At 39.0% G+C, this 20789-nt stretch overlaps 1 protein-coding gene across 3 annotated transcripts in view; it reads right to left on the reverse strand.

The window, feature by feature from the left end:
* Positions 1 to 20572, reverse strand: part of ar (androgen receptor) — a 78915-nt gene extending 58343 nt beyond the window's left edge. For 2 of the 3 annotated variants that reach the window (XM_010895397.3, XM_013134503.3), the window contains exon 1: positions 18563 to 20572. In XM_010895397.3, coding sequence (XP_010893699.1) covers positions 18563 to 19977 — 1415 coding nt within the window. In that variant the 5' untranslated portion in view covers positions 19978 to 20572. The remainder of the gene's footprint in view (positions 1 to 18562) is intronic. The other variant, XM_010895396.3, reaches the window with a different exon arrangement.
* Positions 20573 to 20789: the final 217 nt, after the last annotated feature.

Raw genomic sequence — 20789 nt, forward strand, 5'->3', positions numbered from 1 at the left:
TAGGTTAAGAGTAAAACCTTAAAATCAGCCCTAACCCTAACAGGCAGCCAATGTAAGCATGCCAGGACAGGAGTAATGTGTTCAAATTTTTTTGTTCTAGTTAGGATTCTAGCAGCTGTGTGCAGCACTAATTGAAGTTTATTTATTAATTTGTCTGGATAACCAGAGATAAGAGCATTGCAGTAATCTAATCTAGAAGTAACGAAAGCATGGATTAATTTTTCTGCATCAGTTTTTGATAGGAAGTTTCTAATTTTTGCGATGTTTCGAAGATGAAAATAAGCAACTCTTGAGACATATTTTATATGTTCTTCAAAGGAGAGGTCAGGGTCAAGGGTAACGCCAAGGTTTTTTACAGTTTTTTGGGATACGACCATGCAGCCGTCGAGGTTCACAGTGAGATCTGCTAACAACGCTATTTGTTTTTTGGGTCCTAAAAGGAGCATTTCTGTTTTATTTGAGTTTAAGAGCAAGAAATTCTCTGTCATCCACTTCCTAATATCTGAAACGCATGCTTCCAAAATAGCTAATTTAGGGGCTTCTCCATGCTTCATTGAAATATATAACTGTGTGTCATCAGCATAACAGTGAAAGTTAATATTGTGATTTCGGATTACATCGCCCAGAGGGAGCATGTATAGTGAGAAAAGTAATGGGCCCAGAACCGAGCCTTGAGGAACTCCAAAGCATACCTTTGACTTGTCAGAGGATATGCCATCCACACTAACGAACTGATATCTTTCAGATAAATAAGATTTAAACCAGGCTAGAACATGTCCACGTAGCCCAATATTGGTTTCCAGTCTCTCTAAGAGAAGGGAGTGATCAATAGTGTCAAAAGCAGCACTAAGATCAAGAAGCAACAGGACGGATGCGGAACCTTTGTCTGAGGCCATTAGAAGGTCATTTGTTACCTTCACGAGTGCAGTCTCAGTACTATGATGGGATCTAAAACCAGACTGGAATATTTCATAAATGTTTTTTGTCTTTAGGAAGGCATTCAGTTGTTGGGAAACACATTTTTCTAAGATTTTTGAGAGGAACGGGAGGTTCGATATTGGCCTATAATTGTTTAATATGTCGGGATCTAGATTAGATTTTTTTAGAAGAGGCTTAATTTCCGCAATTTTTAGTGAGTTTGGTACGCATCCGGAGGAAAGGGAGCAATTTATTATGTTCAGCATTGGCTGACCTAGCACAGGAAATAACTCCTTAAGTAATTTTGTAGGAATCGGGTCTAGCTGAGAGTTTGTGGGTTTAGAACTCATTACAAATTTTGTAAATGTGTCGAGCGATACGGTATCAAAAAACTCAAGTGTCCCCATTGACGATTTTGCAGGTTCTCCTACTTACAAAGCAAGTAGAGGTCTGTCATTTTTATCATAGGTACACTTCAACTGTGAGAGACGGAATCAGAAAAACAAATCCAGAAAATCACATTGTATGATTTTTAAATAATTAATTGGCATTTTATTGCATGACATAAGTATTTGATCACCTACGAACCAGTAAGAATTCCGGCTCTCACAGACCTGTTAGTTTTTCTTTAAGAAGCCCTTCTCTTCTCCACTCATTACCTGTATTAACTGCACCTGTTTGAACTCGTTACCTGTATAAAAGACACCTGTCCACACACTCAATCAAACAGACTCCAACCTCTCCAAAATGACCAAGACCAGAGAGCTGTGTAAGGACAACAGGGATAAAATTGTAGACCTGCACAAGGCTGGGATGGGCTACAGGACAATAGGCAAGCAGCTTGGTGAGAAGGCAACAACTGTTGGCGCAATCTCCCTCGGTCTGGGGCTCCATTCAAGATCTCTCCCTCGGTCTGGGGCATCAATGATCATGAGGAAGGTGAGGGATCAGCCCTGAACTACAAGGAAGGACCTGGTCAATGACCTGAAGAGAGCTGGGACCACAGTCTCAATGAAAACCATTAGTAACACACTACGCCGTCGTGGATTAAAATCCTGCAGCGCACGCAAGGTCCCCCTGCTCAAGCCAGCGCATGTCCAGGCCCGTCTGAAGTTTGCCAATGACCATCTGGATGATCCAGAGGAGGAATGGGAGAAGGTCATGTGTTTTGATGAGACAAAAATAGAGCATTTTGGTCTAAACTCCACTCGCCGTGTTTGGAGGAAGAAGAAGGATGAGTACAACCCCAAGAACACCCTCCCAACCGTGAAGCATGGAGGTGGAAACATCATTCTTTGGGGATGCTTTTCTGCAAAGGGGACAGGACAACTGCACCGTGTTGAGGAGGGATGGATGGGGCCATGTATTGCGAGATCTTGGCCAACAACCTCCTTCCCTCAGTAAGAGCATTGAAGATGGGTCATGGCTGGGTCTTCCAGCATGACAACGACCCGAAACACACAGCCAGGGCAACTAAGGAGTGGCTCCATAAGAAGCATCTCAAGGTCCTGGAGTGGCCTAGCTAGTCTCCAGACCTGAACCCAATAGAAAGTCTTTGGAAGGATCTGAAAGTCCATATTGCCCAGTGACAGCCCCGAAACCTGAAGAATCTGGAGAAGGTCTGAATGGAGGAGTGGGCCAAAATCCCGGCTGAAGTGTGTGAAAACCTGGTCAAGAACTACAGGAAACGTATGATCTCTGTAATTGCAAACAAAGGTTTCTGTACCAAATATTAAGTTCTGCTTTTCTGATGTATCAAATACTTATGTGATGCAATAAAATGCAAATTAATTACTTAAAAATCATACAATATGATTTTCTGGATTTTTGTTTTAGATTCACAGTTGAAGAGTATCTATGATAAAAATTACAGACTTCTACATGCTTTCTAAGTGGGAAAACCTGCAAAATCGGCAGTGTATCAAATACTTGTTCTCCCCACTGTATATAATATTGTGCGACAGCTGAAAAGTACAGAGTGGATCAATATTTATGAGAGACAAAAATTGGAACACCTGCGACGGGAATCGAACCGGAATCCGAATTCTGAAGGTAGGGGATGTTTCCACAAGACCATTGAGCCTGCTGGCTTTAAGTTCAGCTCTGTATTGTCTCCAAATGTATCTTTTACCCCAGCCATTACATTTTTGCTGAAACAACGTGGGGCAACAGAACGTTTAGTAATGGAACTAAAGTGTACACTTGTACAGAGATTATTGTAGATGGTTGTCCATACAATAGCAGTTGAATAGATAACCCCTACGCTATGTGAACTAAGAGGAAATCCAAAGTATTGGCTGAATCTCAAATCGCATACTACGTACTATAAGTACGTACTTCGTGGGTGATGAAGTATATACTGTTTTGTATTTAGTAAGCTAGCCAGTATTGGAATTGATTGGGACATACTACCTCATCAGAAAATTGCGTCTTGACATTAGATCATTTTGTTACGCATAAAAATCACGCCAAGTTTGAATATTTAGCTACACACCATTAATACCTGTGTTAAACTGACTAAGGTTTCTTATTAAGTTTACTTCCACCACAAACAGCATCTATGAACTTTTGCCACTGGCCATTTTAACATCTTTTTAGCCAGTAATAGGCATACTAGTATCTACTTACTCCTTTGAATAGTCACAAGAATTGAGCAATTGCTAGTGACAGAAGATGAACTTTACAATACCAAAGCTATTTCATTTTATGGAACAACAATGTTTGTTTTTCTTTCATTTGTGAACAACATTAATACAATACCTATCAATATAGGTGAAGATAACTGACAATTTTGTCTAGTGAAAAGACGAGAGAATTGTGGAAACCCCTCCTCTTTTACTGCGCAAGGGGTGAATCTATATTACTCCAAAAAGCAGGCACAGATGCGTACTTCGAAAATCCACCAGAAATAGTTGCAATATAACCATAAAAATATTTATTAATTAACTTAGCTATGGAAGGTCATAGCCAGCAAAGTTTCTGTCTATCCTGAACAAATCCTAATGCATAATTTGTTTTATGTGGTGAGGCTCAAACACCAATCCCCTGCATGGCAGTCCTCGTCTCTAACCACTACGCTATTTAACAAGAGTCGGTCAGTCAGTCAGTCAAAGCCCAAAGAAGAAAAATTGCTTCACTGTCCCAATAAATACGGAGGGCACTGATAAAAACTAAGAAACCAGTATTAGTCACTGATCAACAAGCTTGTTGGCATAAGTAGAGGATTTATATGCTAGCCTAAACCCGCTCCTCACAGGGAACACAAGCAGTCTCAAGAATGCAATGTGGCAAGGCAATCAGATATTACTAACCTCCCTAACCCAGACAGTGCAGGTCAATTGCACTACACTCCACGGGACCTATGGGTGCAGATCAGTTGCACTACACTCTGTGGGTCCCATGGGTGCAGGTCAATTCAACCACCCTCCATGGGACTCCTGGGTGCAGGTCAATTCAACCACCCTCCGTGGGAGTCCTGGGTGCAGATCAATTGCACCACCCTCCGTGGGACCCCTGGGTGCAGATCAATTCAACCACCCTCCATGGGACTCCTGGGAGCATATCAATTGCACCACCCTCCGTGGGACTCCTGGGTGCAGATCAATTCAACCAGCCTCCGTGGGACCCCTGGGTGCAGATCAATTCAACCACCCTCCGTGGGACTCCTGTGTGCATATCAATTCAACCCTCCGTGAGACAGTTCAGGTCAATTGCACTCCATTCCACGGGACCTATGGGTGCAGATCAGTTGCACTACACTCTGCGGCTCCTGGGTGCAGATCAATTCAACCACCCTCCGTGGGACTCCTGGGTGCAGATCAATTGCACCACCCTCCGTGGGACCCCAGAGTGCAGGCCAATTGCACAGCTCTCCGCAGGACCACTGGGCTAATCCACAAGCAGTATTTAAACCCTGGCCATGCAATGTTGGAGCTAACTGTTACACCATTCAGGGTAGCCCTGCAGCATAGTTTATAAATCTGCCCCACTGGTCTTTCAGCAAAACTTTTTGTCACTATCCAAACATGCATAAATGTTTAAAAATACTGTATATACAGTATATAAATAAATAAATGTCCGAACAACATGCAGGATTCAGAAACACAACATCTCAGGACAAGTTGGAGAAGAGGGTCAGAGGGGATGCTGCTCTGGAGGCGAGGATGCAAGGAGAGATATTCCCAATGTCACACTGCCAAGTATAGTCTAGTAAAAATTACCATCCAGCAAATCCGCAACTAATATTCCAGAAGTAATGTTCACAGCAATGTGAACGTTAAGGCTTTTCAGAATCTCTCAGTTGCTCAAACATACTCTGGGCACAAGGTATGCTGTGAGTCAAATGTGATGGATTACTATCGTTTTCAACCAAGTATTTTGTCCAAACATATCGTAAAAAGTAAGGCTTTGACATGTTGAAATGACACAGTCAAAATAAAAAACCTGCCTTCTGGTGTGGATAATTTAGAACCAACCTTTTTATGTTGTTTATGGACCCAAATAACAGAAAGGGCAAAAAAGACTTCACCTACTTGAATTTGCAGATGATATGCATTAAATGCACAGTGTACCACCCAACTGTTCTAAAAATCTACTATTTTTAATATGTACAGAAAAGTTTATTGCCCGACAATTAGAGGGCAATAAGTGCATACCCATCACCTACTAGCATTCAGACATAGCTATGTAACCTGGTTCACACGAGGGCTGCTAGTGGAGTCTGCCATGGCAGATATTGTTTCTACAGACAAATAAATCATTGCCAACAGGGGACTTGACACTTCTGTCAAATGGAATTGTTATAGACCAAGACTGGCAATACCACCAACCTTTTTTTCTCATCTGAAACATTTTATTCCAGTTCCATACATCCATATACTTTTTATTTACATTATAATTTAGGATAAGTTAGTCCTTTTTAATAGATTTAACCTTTTCGATCCTTTCAATGGTCTTCTGATAAAATTCCTTCTATTCTGGTTGGAAAGAGAAATATTACTATAAAAGAGAAGACAATTTTAAATCAGATTTATTTTATTGGATGGTTTTAAGGCAGCCCTTCAGGATCTCAACTCAATAGGTAGATGTTTCTTTGACACTGACGTTGACTACAGCGGTGTTGCATTCAAACTTTAATTTGATTTAGAAATGTGTTTTGTAAAGCTTACCGGCTATTTAAATCCAATGAATTTGGCTTGGCAGATCTGTTTTTTTAAATGGGACTGGTCTAAATTGAAACTGTCACCTTGATACTCTTGGGTTATGTTGGTGCAGATGTACCAACCATATCTTGGTCGGTGTGCTTTGTGGGTGTTGCAGTTGTCACATTATTCTGAGTCAACAATCCTGTTGTCTTGCTGCCTGAAGCACAGACCAGAGTATTATATGTGAGCAAAGTTAAATGGTCTGTACTCACTCTCATCACTCACTGATCACTCCTCTCTTGGAGCGAACATTAATTTCTCCACTCTGCTAAAAATCTTTCCATGCTTGCTCCATATTTGCATCACACTGTACATGAAAAAACCAGGCCTGTATGCAGTTTGGTGGTTGATGTGGCAAGCCAGTAATGTGTTGTTGGCGATGCCTTTTATACTGGGTAGTGGTCTGTATGAATGTTTGCCATTAAGTCTAGTCTCGCCTTTTTGTCATGTTACTGTTTTTGTCAGCACTGATTCACTTTGTGCCCTTAATAATGTATAGTATTAGAATTGTATGGAAGACCGGTTTGTGTCATCAATAAGAGTACCATTGTGTAGCATAGCAACAACCACAAAGAGTAAAGATAGCTTCAGAAACTTGGAAACCCATCAACTTCAACATTTACATTTCAATAATTTAACAGACACTACTATCCGTAGTGTTTTACAGAAGAGAGTGTATATATTTTCATATTTGTGGTACTGGCCCCCAATGGGAATCAAACCCATAATGCGTTGCAAGTGCCATGCTCTACAAACTAATCTTATATGAATCTACATATGCGTTTTGTTTGAAAAGGGCATGCAATGCCATTTCAACTGGCTGTGTAATACATCCTTTGCAACATCACTACCAATATACAGCTTAGGACAAATTAGCCATTTGTGACACACACAAGAATTGTCTTTTGTTCTTGTACAGGAGAATACATTGCAGTTCTGCCCTTAAGGACAAAATTGATATAATCATTGTAAAATATTTTAAAATGAGGTCCTAGTTCGCAATGATAATAATTAGAATCTGTAAAACTGTTCTGTTACAATAATGTGTTGTATTTTGGTTCCACTATTAGCTACAGTGGCGGGGAATAAAAAATTAGTATCTAGACGTACACTTTTCCAGTGCCAGCAGGTGGTAAAGTTTTCATAGTGTGAGACACATTGCCACTTTTTTGGTCACTTGATCTGCATTTCTCATATATTGTACTTTTTTTCTATTACTTTCTTTATGTTTTTGTGGTATTTTATGTCTTCTTCTTTAATTATTCCACTCTATCTTTCTTGACGTATCATTTTCTTAATTTTCTCCTCCCTCTTTCTGCTACTTTGTCATCTTTCCCTCCTGCTTCCTTGTTTCCATTTCTCATTATCTACATTGTTTCCATTTCTCATTATCTTCATATCTACATTATCTACTTTTTTCACCTTCCTTTCTTCTAGCTGCTTTCTATCTACCCTCCTCTGTCTCTTTCTCTCACGTTCTCATTTCAATTATTTTCTTCTACATCATAGATGGGTTTGGTGGATAAGGAACAGTTACGTGTCTAATTTTCTTTCTTTTTTACACATATTTATTATATTTATGCTAAACCAATAGCCCCAAAGAAATTAATTAGTTAATATACTCTGTGTAGTAGGGATGAACGATACCACTGATTTTCTTTTTTAAATCCTGATACAAATACCGATACTATAAAAAGCGTGTGTACATAAAAAAATTACTGGTTAAAGAATCACCATGTAACAATATGGTGAGGATTGATTCTCAAAACTGTATCAGTATACTTTGGTATTGATACGCCCACCCTCAGTGTGTATCTCAGTTATTAGAGCATGGCTGAGGTTGTTGGTTAGTTTCCCAAAAAGGTATGTAAATGTATGCACTGACTACTGTAAATCAATAAACTACATTTAAAAGTAAGTGATAGTTGAGTGATAGGGAAGAGAGCTAATCATAACTTTGGAGAGATTAGTATTCTTTTGCCTCCACAACCAAATGCTCTCAGACTACGGGAAAACACATAGACAAATTAAGAGAGTGCATTTGGAGTAACAGAATTGTCTTGGGTAATCCATGTTTCTATCAGGGCCAAAAGGTCAAGGGTCTGAAAAGCAGCATAAGCCGAGATGAACTCTGCCTTGTTGACAATTCCAAATACAGTCAGAAACCAGGAATTCTATGACTTTGTATTTGCAGGGGACACAGGATTGAAACATTGAGCTTGTGCAAATTGTAGCCTCTTTTTCCTATTTGTAGTGGAGATGAGTGGCACCCGTTGGGGTCTTCTGCTGTTGTAGCCCATCCGCCTCAAGGTTGTGCGTATTGTGGCTTCACAAATGCTTTGCTGCATACCTCGGTTGTAACGAGTGGTTATTTCAGTCAAAGTTGCTATTCTATCAGCTTGAATCAGTCGGCCCATTCTCCTCTGACCTCTAGCATCAACAACGCATTTTCGCCCACAGGACTGCCGCATACTGGATGTTTTTCCCTTTTCACACCATTCTTTGTAAACTCTAGAAATGGTTGTGTGTGAAAATCCCAGTAACTGAGCAGATTGTGAAATACTCAGACCGGCCCGTCTGGCACCAACAACCATGCCATGCTCAAAATTGCTTAAATCACCTTTCTTTCCCATTCTGACATTCAGTTTGAAGTTCAGGAGATTGTCTTGACCAGGACCACACCCCTAAATGCATTGAAGCAACTGTCATGTGATTGGTTGATTAGATAATTGCATTAATGAGATATTGAACAGGTGTTCCTAATAATTCTTTAGGTGAGTGTATATATATAAACAGTGGATATAAATAGTCTACACACCCCTGTGAAAAAGCCAGGTTTTTGTTTTGTAAAAGAATGAGACAAAGATAAATCATGCCACTTTTAATCTGAACAATTCAATTGAAAAACAAACTAAAATCTTTGAGGGGGAAAAATGTTAAATAAAAACCTTACACTAACCTGGTTGCAGAAGTGTGCACACCCTCTTATAACTGGGGATGTGGCTGTGTTCACAAATAATCAATCACATTCAAACTCATGTTAAATAGAAGTCCTTACACACTTGCCATCATTTAAAGTGACTCTGATTAATTACAAATAAATTTCAGCTGTTCTAGTAGGATTTTCCTGACATTTTCTTAGTTCCATCTCAGAGCAAAAGCCATGGTCCGCAGAGAGCTTCCAAAGCATCAGAGGGATCTCATTGTTGAAAGATATCAGTCAGGAGAAGGGTACAAAATTATTTCCAAAGCATTACATATACCATGGAACACAGTGAAGACAGTCATCATCAAGTGGAGAAACTATGGCACAACAGAAACATTAACAAGAACTGGACGTCCCTCCAAAATTGATGAAAAGACGAGAAGAAAACTGGTCAGGGAGGCTTCCAAGAGGCCTACAGCAACATTAAAGGAACTACAGGAATTTCTGGCAAGTACTGTGTGCTACATGTGACAACAATCTCCCGTATTCTTCGTATGAATGGGCTATGGGGTAGGGTGGCAAGACAGAAGCCTTTTCTTACAAAGGCAAACATCCAAGCCCGGAAATTAGCAAAAACAAACATCAAGTCCCCCAAAAGCACATGGGAAAATGTGTTATGGTCTGATGAAACCAGGATTGAACTTTTTGGACATAACTCCAAAAGGTATGTTTGGTGCAAAAACAACACTGCACATCACCCCAAGAACACCATACCCACAGTGAAGCATGGTGTTGGCAGCATCATGCTTTGGGGCAGTTTTTCTTCAGCTGGAACCGGGGCCTTTGTTCAGTGTGGAGGGAATTATGAACAGTTCCAAATACTTGGCAATTTTGGCAAAAAACCTTCAGGCATCCGTTAGAAAGCTGAAGATGAAGTTCACCTTTCAGCACAACAATGACCCAAAGCACAAATCCACAAAAGCATGGCTTCACCAGAAGAAGATTAACGTTTTGGAATGGCCCAGCCAGAGCCCAGACCTGAATCCAATTGAACATCTGTGGGGTGATGCACAGGAGATGTCCTCGTCATCTGACAGATTTGGAGCGCTTTTGCAAAGAAGAGTGGGCAAATATTGCCACGTCAAGATGTGCCATGCTAATAGACTCCTACCCAAAAAGACTGAGTGCTGTAATAAAATCAAAAGGTGCTTCAACAAAGTATTAGTTTAAGGGTGTGCACACATATGCAACCCGGTTATTGTGAGTTTTTTATTTTTTATATATATATATATTTATACACAAACACAGCACCGGAAAAAATTAAGAGACCACTGGACCTTTTTCTTTCCTTCCCAAAAAAGTTGAAAAGGAAGGTTTTGTGTGAGGAACAGAAGGGTTAAAATTAAGAGACCTCTGCGAATTGAACGCATCTGTTCCTCACTTAAAACTTAAAAAAAGGTGCAGTGGTCTCTTAATTTTTCCCAGAGCTGTATATTTATAAGCCAAGATAAGATCATCAAAAGAGAGAGTGGAATGAAGGTTACATTTGTTTAATCTCCTTTGTCAAATAACTGATAACTCACCAGAAAAATCTTTATACCTTCTAACATTTGACAATCTTCTTTTTAGGCAAAAAGGAAACATAAGAATGCTTATTGTCTGATATAGTATGAGTCATAATCCTATGTTTGGTATAGGCTTGGATTTAGATTACTGTGTCAAGCCTACATCCCAGGAGAAGCCCATGTCCACTGACCCAGGGAGCCAACCCCCATCCAGGACCAAGGTGTGGGTGGCCAGCAGCACTGTGCATAACCCAAGTCTGTGCCTTTTTGCTTAGGCACTGGCATAGCCTTGAGGGTCAGTGGACTCATCATGGTCACTCTGATTACTCACCACATTACCCCCCAGCATGGAGACATGCAGCAGGTGCTGGCCACCACCATCACCTTTACCAGCTTCCAGGGGGAGTGGAACATCACCACCCAGGTCTACTGATCTACTGATGACACTGCAATGCTCTACAAACATTGACACACTCACACCCTGCATTCCTGACCAGAGAAAATGACAGAAATGTGGATCTGGATGGTGAATGGTCATTGCCAGCTATCATTCAAAAACAAAACTGGGGTGGACCAGAGAGATAATTCTCTCCCCTGTACACAAACATACACACACACTCACACTCTTTATGTCTCACTCTGCATTTCTCTCAAATATATCCCTCAGGTCTGCTTTGTAAATTTGTATTTGTTATTTAGTGTAAAGCATAGGTCTTCAACCCTCTCCTGGGGGCCCCCAGCCATTCCATCTATTAGTATCCCAGAGCTAACACATTTGAATCAACTTTTTAACTAATTAACAAGCCCTTACCTGTTGAATCAGGTGAGCTATTTCAGGGCAAAAACTAAACTGTGTGATGGCTGGGGGTTCCCATGAGTTGAACACCCATGCTGTAAAATGTTAATAATATTTATGTAATTACAATTGACAGTGGAATGTTAAGCAGTAGTTATGAATATCTTATATATTGCGTTTAAAGGGGAATTTAACCGTTTTTTACTTAATATATACTAATTACTATCTGGAATGACAGAATTAGAATTTTGTGGTGGAATTGATTTCCTCTGTATCATTCTGTTCATAAAATAAGTTCCAGCATTCATAAGAAAAATATAATTTCAAAGATATATATAAAGGTTTTAAAAACAATAGTTATTTTGGAACTGCAGTGTTGATGATGGTGTTCTGTGCCTGGTTATAGTAATTACAAGCAAGTGCAGATAAACTCCTATGTATTAGTACAGATCTCATGGATAAACACAATTTTCTGGATATTATGGATAGGTTTATCAGTGTTGCCAACTCCTCAGTAAGGAAAGTCGCTATTGGCTGTCCTAAAAGTCGCTAGAAGTCGCGAAATGACGTCATCGCCTAATTTGCATAATTTCCCATCAGCATCATGAATGGATTAAAAAAAAAATTACATACAGAACTCTTGTTGGGGAAAATAATATACATGCGTATTTACAAATGTTGTCCATGTACAAGAAATAATCACCTGAGAAAAAAAACAAAGAACAAATCAAAAAAGGGGGCGCTATTTAAGTCAAAATCAAAAGACTAGAAAATAAATTAACATTTAGAGCGACACACAAGGGGAGATATCATAATGGTCATGGATTAAGAGAACTGCACCAACTGCACGTGATGGACGCTGCCTGTAGGAGAGGAATAACGTCGTAGGAGAGACAAAAAGTGAGTAAAAACACCCTAAATATGTTTAGAACTACAAAATTAACTTCTGTCAATCCTTTTTTTTTTTTAAAACCAACCCTCCTCCTTTATCCGGGCTTGGGGCCGGCAAAAGTTACACAAAAGAGACACTCTGGTGGAGCGCATGCACGATTCATTTTCATACACTGCTCTGCAGACTGGGCCGCTTGTGAGTGCTTTCAGATAGGGGAGGGGCCCAAGGCGGCACCCACTGCTGGTTGAGAAGAGTAAGTCTCCAATAACACCACAAAAAGTCGCTAGATTTGTCGCTAGTCGCTTTTTTGAAAAAAAGTCACTAAGGGGGTCTGAAAAGTCGCTAAATTTTCAACACTGAGGTTTATCCCACTTATACCATGCCAACAAACAATAACATGAACACATTTAACAGTAGAAAAAAGCAATTTAAAAACAGAAAATTAATGTTGTTTCACTATTTTCCTTTGCCTATATGCGGATTACGTATAGGCAACAGCACTCTAAACACTAATGTTTCATATAATGCAAGTGGGCTATATCGGCTATCTCACAACAGTTGCCAAAAATACCAACATACAGTACGCTTACCAGTAGAAATAACGTTTTCCAATGACATTTTACAAGCAAATTCATGCTTTCTCAACTTTCTACTAAATATGGTCGGTCAATGAATGATGTTAAACAAAACGTTCAGTAGCCAGAAAAACAGCAATATAACTAGGGTTTGTTTAAGCGTTTTAAAAAAAATCAAGAAAAACACTTTGCTCATTAACAACAGACATTAGACAGCCTACAGTACATTCCTATTAGGCACAATCAGACTGACAAATATTGCTTCCTCAAGTGTTTTAGGTAATGTTTTTGCCGGGCCGCGTAAGCGGAGCTGGCCAAGAAGAGCGTATGTCTCTTACATGTTGTGAATGGGGTAGTGGTTAGAGAAGCAGACCTGCGACCTATAGGTCCCAAGTTCGTATCGCCTCACAGGCGAGGCCAAGTGCACATTATGAATTATTCTGTATAGACAAAAACTTCGCTGGCTAAAAACTCCAGTGTCTACATTATAGTAATCCTGAAATAAAACCGGTAACGGTAATAGTGCGACTGTTTCTGGTGGATTTTTGAAGTACGCATCCGTGCATGCGTTTTGGCTAAGGATAGACAAACAAATTTGCTGGCTACCACACAGGCTACAGTAGTTACGTAACAGTAAGCCTTAACTAAAACTGTATACGGTTATATTGCGACTGACCGGCATGGAAAAGTTCATCTTCAGTCACGCTAGAAATTGCTAAATTCTAGCAATTATTCCTAAGAAGTTAGTAGATACCAGTAAGCCTATTACTGGCTAATAAGCTGTTCAAACGGCCAGTGGCAAAAGCTAACAGTTCATAGATGCTATTTGTAGTGGAGGAAAACTTAATAAGAAACATTAGTCAGTTTAACACAGTGCTCAATAGTGTTTAGCGACTGGTGAAATGCGTAATGCTGTGGTGTTATGGTTAAAGACAGTGCTTCTCACGTTGAAGTCTCAAGTTAAAATATATTGTGAACAACGACATTTATACATTTTATTTCCACGATTCTCTCGTCGTTTCACTTGATGGAAAAGTTAGTCATCGTGACCTTTCTTAATAGTTATTGTATCAATGTCATTCATGAATGAAAGAAAAAAGTATGTTTTTAATGCCATGAAGAAGAAAAAAAAACTTTCTCATGCCATGAAATTAAATAGCTTTGGCAAACTAGCTAGCAATTGCTCAATTCCTATGAATATTCCAGTAAGTTAGTAGATACTGGTAAAGCCTATTACTGGCTAATTAGCTGTTCAAATGGCCAGTGGCAAAAGCTAACAGTTCATAGACACTTTTTGTAGTGGAGGTAAACTTAGTAAGAAACGTTAGTAATTTTAACTGCATCAATTACAATTAGCTGTTAAAATGGCCTATGGCAAGAGAGGATTTGTTAGGATAGAGGCTATACTGACACCCATCAAACATGGAGCTCTGTGGTGTAGTGGTTAGCAAAACAGCCTTTCATGTGGGTGACCTTGGTTTGAATCTCAAGAGGGCAATACATTCTATTGCGGTCCGGCTGAACTAGGTTTCTTGTTTTAATGACCGTAGCCATATCTAAAAAGAGAAGGCTATATATTTTATGCTGAAAAAATATAACATTGATCAAACCTAAAAACAAGAAACCAGGCAAGCCTAGTTCAGCTGGCCCTCAATAGAAAATGTTGCCATCTCGAGATTCAAATCCAGGTCAACGCGTGAAAGGCTGTGTCGTTAACCACTAGACCACGGAGCTGTACATTTGCTGGGTGTCAGTATAGCCTCCTGTCTCTATCAAGAACAATTCCTCTTTTGTCACTTGCCGTTTTAATAGTTAATTGGCCATTCGTGAATGTCATTGATACAGTTAAACTGACTAACCTTTCTTACTAAGTTTACCTCCACCACAAACAGCGTCTATGTATGGCGTTTGCCACTAGCCGTTTTAACAGCGTATTAGCCAGTAATAAGCTATCTACTAACTTACTGGAATAGTCATAAGAATTGAGCAATTGCTAGCGAGTCTGCCAAAGCTATTTCATTTCATGGCAAAACAACAAACTTTTTTCTTTAATTTGTGAATAACATTGATACAATAACTGTCAATAAAGATGATAACTAACTTTTTCATCAGGTGAAAAGACGAGAGAATTGTGGAATCTACCAGAAATAATTAATAAATGTTGTTGCTCTCAATAGATTTGAAGTTAGGTCTTCCTCATGAGAGGCACTGTCTTTAACCACGGCATTACACGTTTCAGGAGTTGCTAGACTCCTTTGAGGATTGTGTTAAATTGACTAACGTTTCTTATTAAGTTTACCTCCACCATAGCGTCTATGACCTGTATTGCTTTTGCCACTGGCCGTTTTAGCAGCTTATTAGCCAGTAATAGGCTTACTATTATCTACTAACTTCCTAGGAATAATCATAAGAATTGAGCAATTCCTAGCAAGACTGAAAATGAACTTTTCCATGCCAGAAACAGTCGCAATATAACGGAATACAGTTTTAGTTAAGGCTTACTATAATGTAACTACTGTATGTTCAGCCAGCAAATGTGTTTGTCTATCCTGACCCAAAACACATGGACGGATGCGTATTTCAATGTGTGCATGGAAATCATCTATAAAACAAACTTCTTGAAGCAAAACATTCTGAGAAATGCCGCTGTTGTTACCAAATCCCTTTTGGGTCAACCTTAAAAAAATATTCATTAAATGAAACTGAAATATTTAGGCTTTACACTCTGCAGGCAAATTGACTTGATCACAATTAAAAAAAAAATCTGGAACTAAACAAATCATTTTAAACTGAATGGAATAAAATAAAATGATTTGGATGAACAACAGCTGGTAATGCATTTTTCAGTGTACAGTAGATTGCTAGCTACAGATCTCAATAGTTAATTCCCACAGACACAGTATTCAGCAAGGCTCAAATCAATATCTGTTTTAACAACAGGTGCCATATCTAATAGAACTAGAACATACATTTTACAGCAGATTGCTATCCACATTCAGTGGTTATAAAAAGTTTACACACCCCTGTTAAAATGGCAGGTTTTTGTGATGTAAAAGAATGAGACAAAGATAAATCAGTCAGAACTTTTTCCACTTTTAATGTGACCTTTAATGTGAACAATTCAATTGAAAAATAAACTGAAATCTTCAAGGGGGAAAAATGAAAACCTTACAATAACCTGGTTGCAAGTTCTATCAAATTGCCTTAGTGGGGGGAGAACAATATGACCAGATGCACTGCACTCACGCTAGTTTGACTCTGCTCTCCCTTTGTGAGATTTGCATGCATAGAGCGAAATTCCAAAAATCATTCAAGGAATTAATTAACTTTGATATTTGTTGTCTTTATTGTCCTTATTGACATGTAAATACTGACAGCAGCAGCAGGATGACTTGTGAAGTATCCAAAAACATTTAGTCGACTGAGCTACAACCAAATGCCTCTATACTCACTGAATATCATCATGCAACAGGAAAACAGTCCCAAACACTGCACCATAGCTACCAATGAGTTTTTCAGGGAAAAGCTCTAGACTGGACATGTCAATCACCCTATCTGAATCCAAGTGAGCATGCCATTCACATGCTGAAGAAAACCAAGTAAAAATGCCCCAAAACAAGCAAGAACTGAGAATAGCTGCAGTACAGGCCCAGCAAAGCATTATCAGGATACAGTAGGTACCCAGGATTCAGTGCTGTCTATTGTTTGCAGATTTTAAGCAATCACTGCATGCAAACATTATTTGACCAAGTACTAAACATGACTAATTAATCTAACCAAAATTTTTTTGGCACTTTGAAAAAGAGGGGCTATTTACCAAACCTGCTTTAATTTCTAAACGTTTTACCCAATATGAATGGTAATACCCTCCAGTTAACGTAATGTAAGGTACCTGTATGTTTTTGTTTTGACAATACAAGTTGTGAAACAAATCACGATTACTGCACCTGAAAAATGCAAAGCAGAGGTTGCAACAAAAGGTCAAAAGGTCAAAACACCAGAATTTATGTTTCATGTTATGTTTCCACAATTCCTATAACATTTAGTTTCCTGTGAAATGTTATTTCATTGATTGTTACTCTAATTTTTAAATGGCACCAGAATAAAAAAAAAAAAAAACAATATCTTACAATGTGCTATTTTTCAGAAAGCACACCGCTATTTCTAACTTGAATACAGTAATTTCAAAAAATATACATCAATTCACTAGTACATAAGAGGGAGGCATGCAATGCTGGTGATGGCACATACGCAGATTAAATATATCCCTGGAATTCTGATTAATTTATTAATTAATAACTTGAATTGTTCAGAAAAAAACATTGTTTTATTCTGTGCAGGGTTACATCAACTATGACTTTACATTTATTATCACATCAAGCTAATTATATGACTAATGCCATACTAAGCCAACAGCCATAATTACATCAACCTGAGGTATTAGTGTGATGTAGGCTAAACATTACTCACTGGGAAACCCCTCCAACTGACTGTAGGGTGATCCTAATTTTTTGATGCAACTTCACAATTCCATTAAGTCAAGGATTTACACGTGTTCAAATATGGTGATCTATGTTCCTTCATCAAAATGTATTGAGATTATTTGAAAAAAAAAAAACATATACTAAAGATGTTTACAATGATTTGTTAATTTCCTTTTACTCAAAAAAGTATATGACTTTAACCAAAAGGCAAGAACAGTGGGTGATTTCATTCAATACATTTTAATTAATTCACTACATTTCTCTCAATTTAATAATTTGGAGCTCTTGCATATTTTCATACCCGATTTTACAGGATTGCAGGTCATTCAAATATGTTAGAAAATAATTGTTTTACCCAATTTTGTATGCATATCTGAAGAAATTAAACAATATATCTATAATAGTACTAAGCAGTTTGTTAAGCCATGAGGTGTAATGGATTGTGATGAGTGGATACCAATGAATGTACCTCCAGTAGCAATAGCTGGTGGATTGAGTACTGAATTTAAGAGTAAGTATAGCTGCAGTGGGTAAAAATTTCTAATTATAAAAAATAAAACAATGTTAACCTTTAAGCATTAAAACACAAATATGTTGATTTTACTGTAGGTGAGATCTGCTCCTATGTAATCTCATAATCAGTAAAACTAACAGATTATTATGGTTAATATTAATTCCCTGGATTTACTTCATTTGAATTCATGTTTTTTCTGACTCAAAAACATAAGAAGTAACAGCTACTAAATAATATTAAGTGTATTTAAGAGTAGATTCAGCAGTATATGTATGGTTTTGCAGTATTTCATTTTAACACTAAATGTAATAGTCTTTTAAAAGTGAAGTAGCCTACACTACTAGACATTAGAATACATGATAACGATGTCTATTGGAAGGGGAAATTTGGAATTATGCTGCCCATATCATTGTAAGATGTGAAAGGTGACAATGCTTTGTTGCCCTACAGATGAATAGGTGAATCACACTATTAATAAAGATACACCAAGGGGATTACACTCTTAAAAAATATGCCAAGGTATTAGGGTAAATGGTTGTATTGACTGTTGAAAGAGGTTGTAAGAATTAGTAAATAATAATAGCAGTAAATAACATTCCTGTGTTACACATAATGTATGTTCGATTGTAATAAAGGTACATTCGTGTGATTCTGTATTTGTAACTTTCAACCAAGTTCTCAGGCCTACCTGGCATCAGTGTAAGGGACATCAAGCCAGTCACCGACCTCGTTCTTTACGCACTGGGAGTTGGGATAGGGCATTCTCCCTAGCATCCCGCCCGGGTACCACTGTTCAGGATTTGGCCGCTCTCTGCGCAAGAGGTCCCCTCCCTTCTCATACTCATAGGGGTTACAAATGAACGCAGAGTCCGATTCCGTACTGTATGGGTTTATACCCTGCCTTGAGGGTCCATAGTGTGTCTCGCGATTGTCATTATACCTGTACGGAAAGCCCCATGACGTTCCAGCAGTGTCATTACTGACCGCTTCAGATTTAATTTTGACGCTGTACTGTTGATGTAGGTAGTCGGCATATTTGTCCTCCATAGTCCCTCCAGTTTCACCAACAGGTACAGAGGGTCTGTAGAACACATCAGACGAGTTTCTATCAGAGTCGTTTTGACTGAACTGTGCTGGTGGTAGGTCAAAATGACAAGACAAAGAGCGCCCTACTGTATTCAGAGTATGGTCAGATTCTTTTGAAGTCGCGAGATCACTTTTTTCATTCGGTCTAAATTCCGGTTCGTCTGTGGATGGATGTCCGGAGTTAAAGTGCTGCATAGTCGCTACGTCTTCTGTAAAGTCGTTTGTGGGGCAAGTTTTAAACATATCAATTGGTTCTCTATCACTTTGTAGTGATCTGGCATTGCGCTCACTAGGGCGTGTATATTCTGTAACCGAGACGTTTTCACATGCTCCCGTCGAACAATTCAGTAGCGGCACCTCAAACAAATAGTTTATTTGACTTTGGTCATTTACACTGGATGATGCAGTCGGTCCCTGGTCACTCATCTCATTCGTGTCCATGGTCAATCCTAGCGACACAGAGACAGCTTTACAGAGCTCTCTAGCGGTTTCCGAGATGGTGGAACAAGCAGAATTTGAGCAATTGTTCGGCACACCGGCGTCACTGTTAGGAGTTAATTCCCTTTCGTGATGGGACACAGCTGGTTGTTCTGTGTTGCAAAAGTGCGGTCCAGATTGACTGTATCCGTATCCATTCGCGTTTGCATTGTCTGATTCGTTCACAGAGAAAGGCTCGGCATTTTGTCCTGTTGAGCTTTGTACAAAATGATTACGACTTGCCTCCACTTCGAGTGTTCTGGTAAAACCAACGCTGTCCTCCTTTACTTCAGCTTCAGAATCGAAAGCTGTCCCTGGCAATATTTCTTTTCGGGGTGATTGACGGTTAACTTGGCGCATCTCCCAGGGGTGTTTATTCTGTAAGAAACTGTAATTTGAACAAGAAAAGTCCAAGCTTTCGGTGACAGTCGTATTACTCGGCAGTGTCACTGGCACGTTGTGGAAAACGTTTTGGTAAGATCCGCGAAAAACTATGTTTGGGGAGTCACAAACTCCTCCTAATCCAACGGGAATATCCATGGTGAAAAACAGGCGTTCACAATATCTTCAGAGTTTAAAAAATAAATATGAGAACAACGAATGGTTCTTTATTAAGAATTAACATGCACATTTCCGTTTTATAACGTTTCAGCAACATATAGGTCAAACCTTAGCCTAGTGCGTAATTTAATTAAAAACTAACAAGTTTGTAGGGTAAACCGCATGTACTTACCAAACGTTTAAAACGAAAATGCAGTTCTTTTATTTACAGATTAAGATAGAAAATGTTGGCTATGTATACTGAAATATAGAACATAACCTACATCGCGTCAGATTTGCGCTCACCACACATGAAACTTGTCCGGCATGAAGATGAGTACTAAAGTCGACGGGACTATAAACGTTTTTTTCCTCTTCGGAGTAGCTACGCAAATTCAGGAGCGCTCAGTCTGGGTCCAATCAAGTAAATACGAAATGGGAGAAGGGCTGTCTATATAGTTCAACTATGAAACTTCTATTCTGTACTAGTAGGCTAACATTTAATATCCATGTTAAAGGTTATAGCTACAATGAGTGAAGCATTCACAAAAGTCGTGAAAAAAACGTAACACCCCGTAGGTCAGCCGGATGCTTGGTTTAGAATGTTTGACTGCAAGTTTGCGATGGGACAAAGTTCGCTTCCAAAGTCCTTGAGCGCCTTTTTACCGTCAGCCTGTGAGGTTGGCACCATTCACCACATTCTTTGGGTAACTCCAGTACGAAAAGTAATTCCAAATATATCGCTACGGATAGGCTAGAAAGACCAACGTATTTCAACGTGAATATTTGTGCTAATTATAAAGTGACCCTTC

The sequence above is a fragment of the Esox lucius genome, chromosome 7 (assembly GCF_011004845.1).
Source record: "Esox lucius isolate fEsoLuc1 chromosome 7, fEsoLuc1.pri, whole genome shotgun sequence".
In the NCBI taxonomy this organism is placed as follows: Eukaryota; Metazoa; Chordata; class Actinopteri; order Esociformes; family Esocidae; genus Esox; species Esox lucius.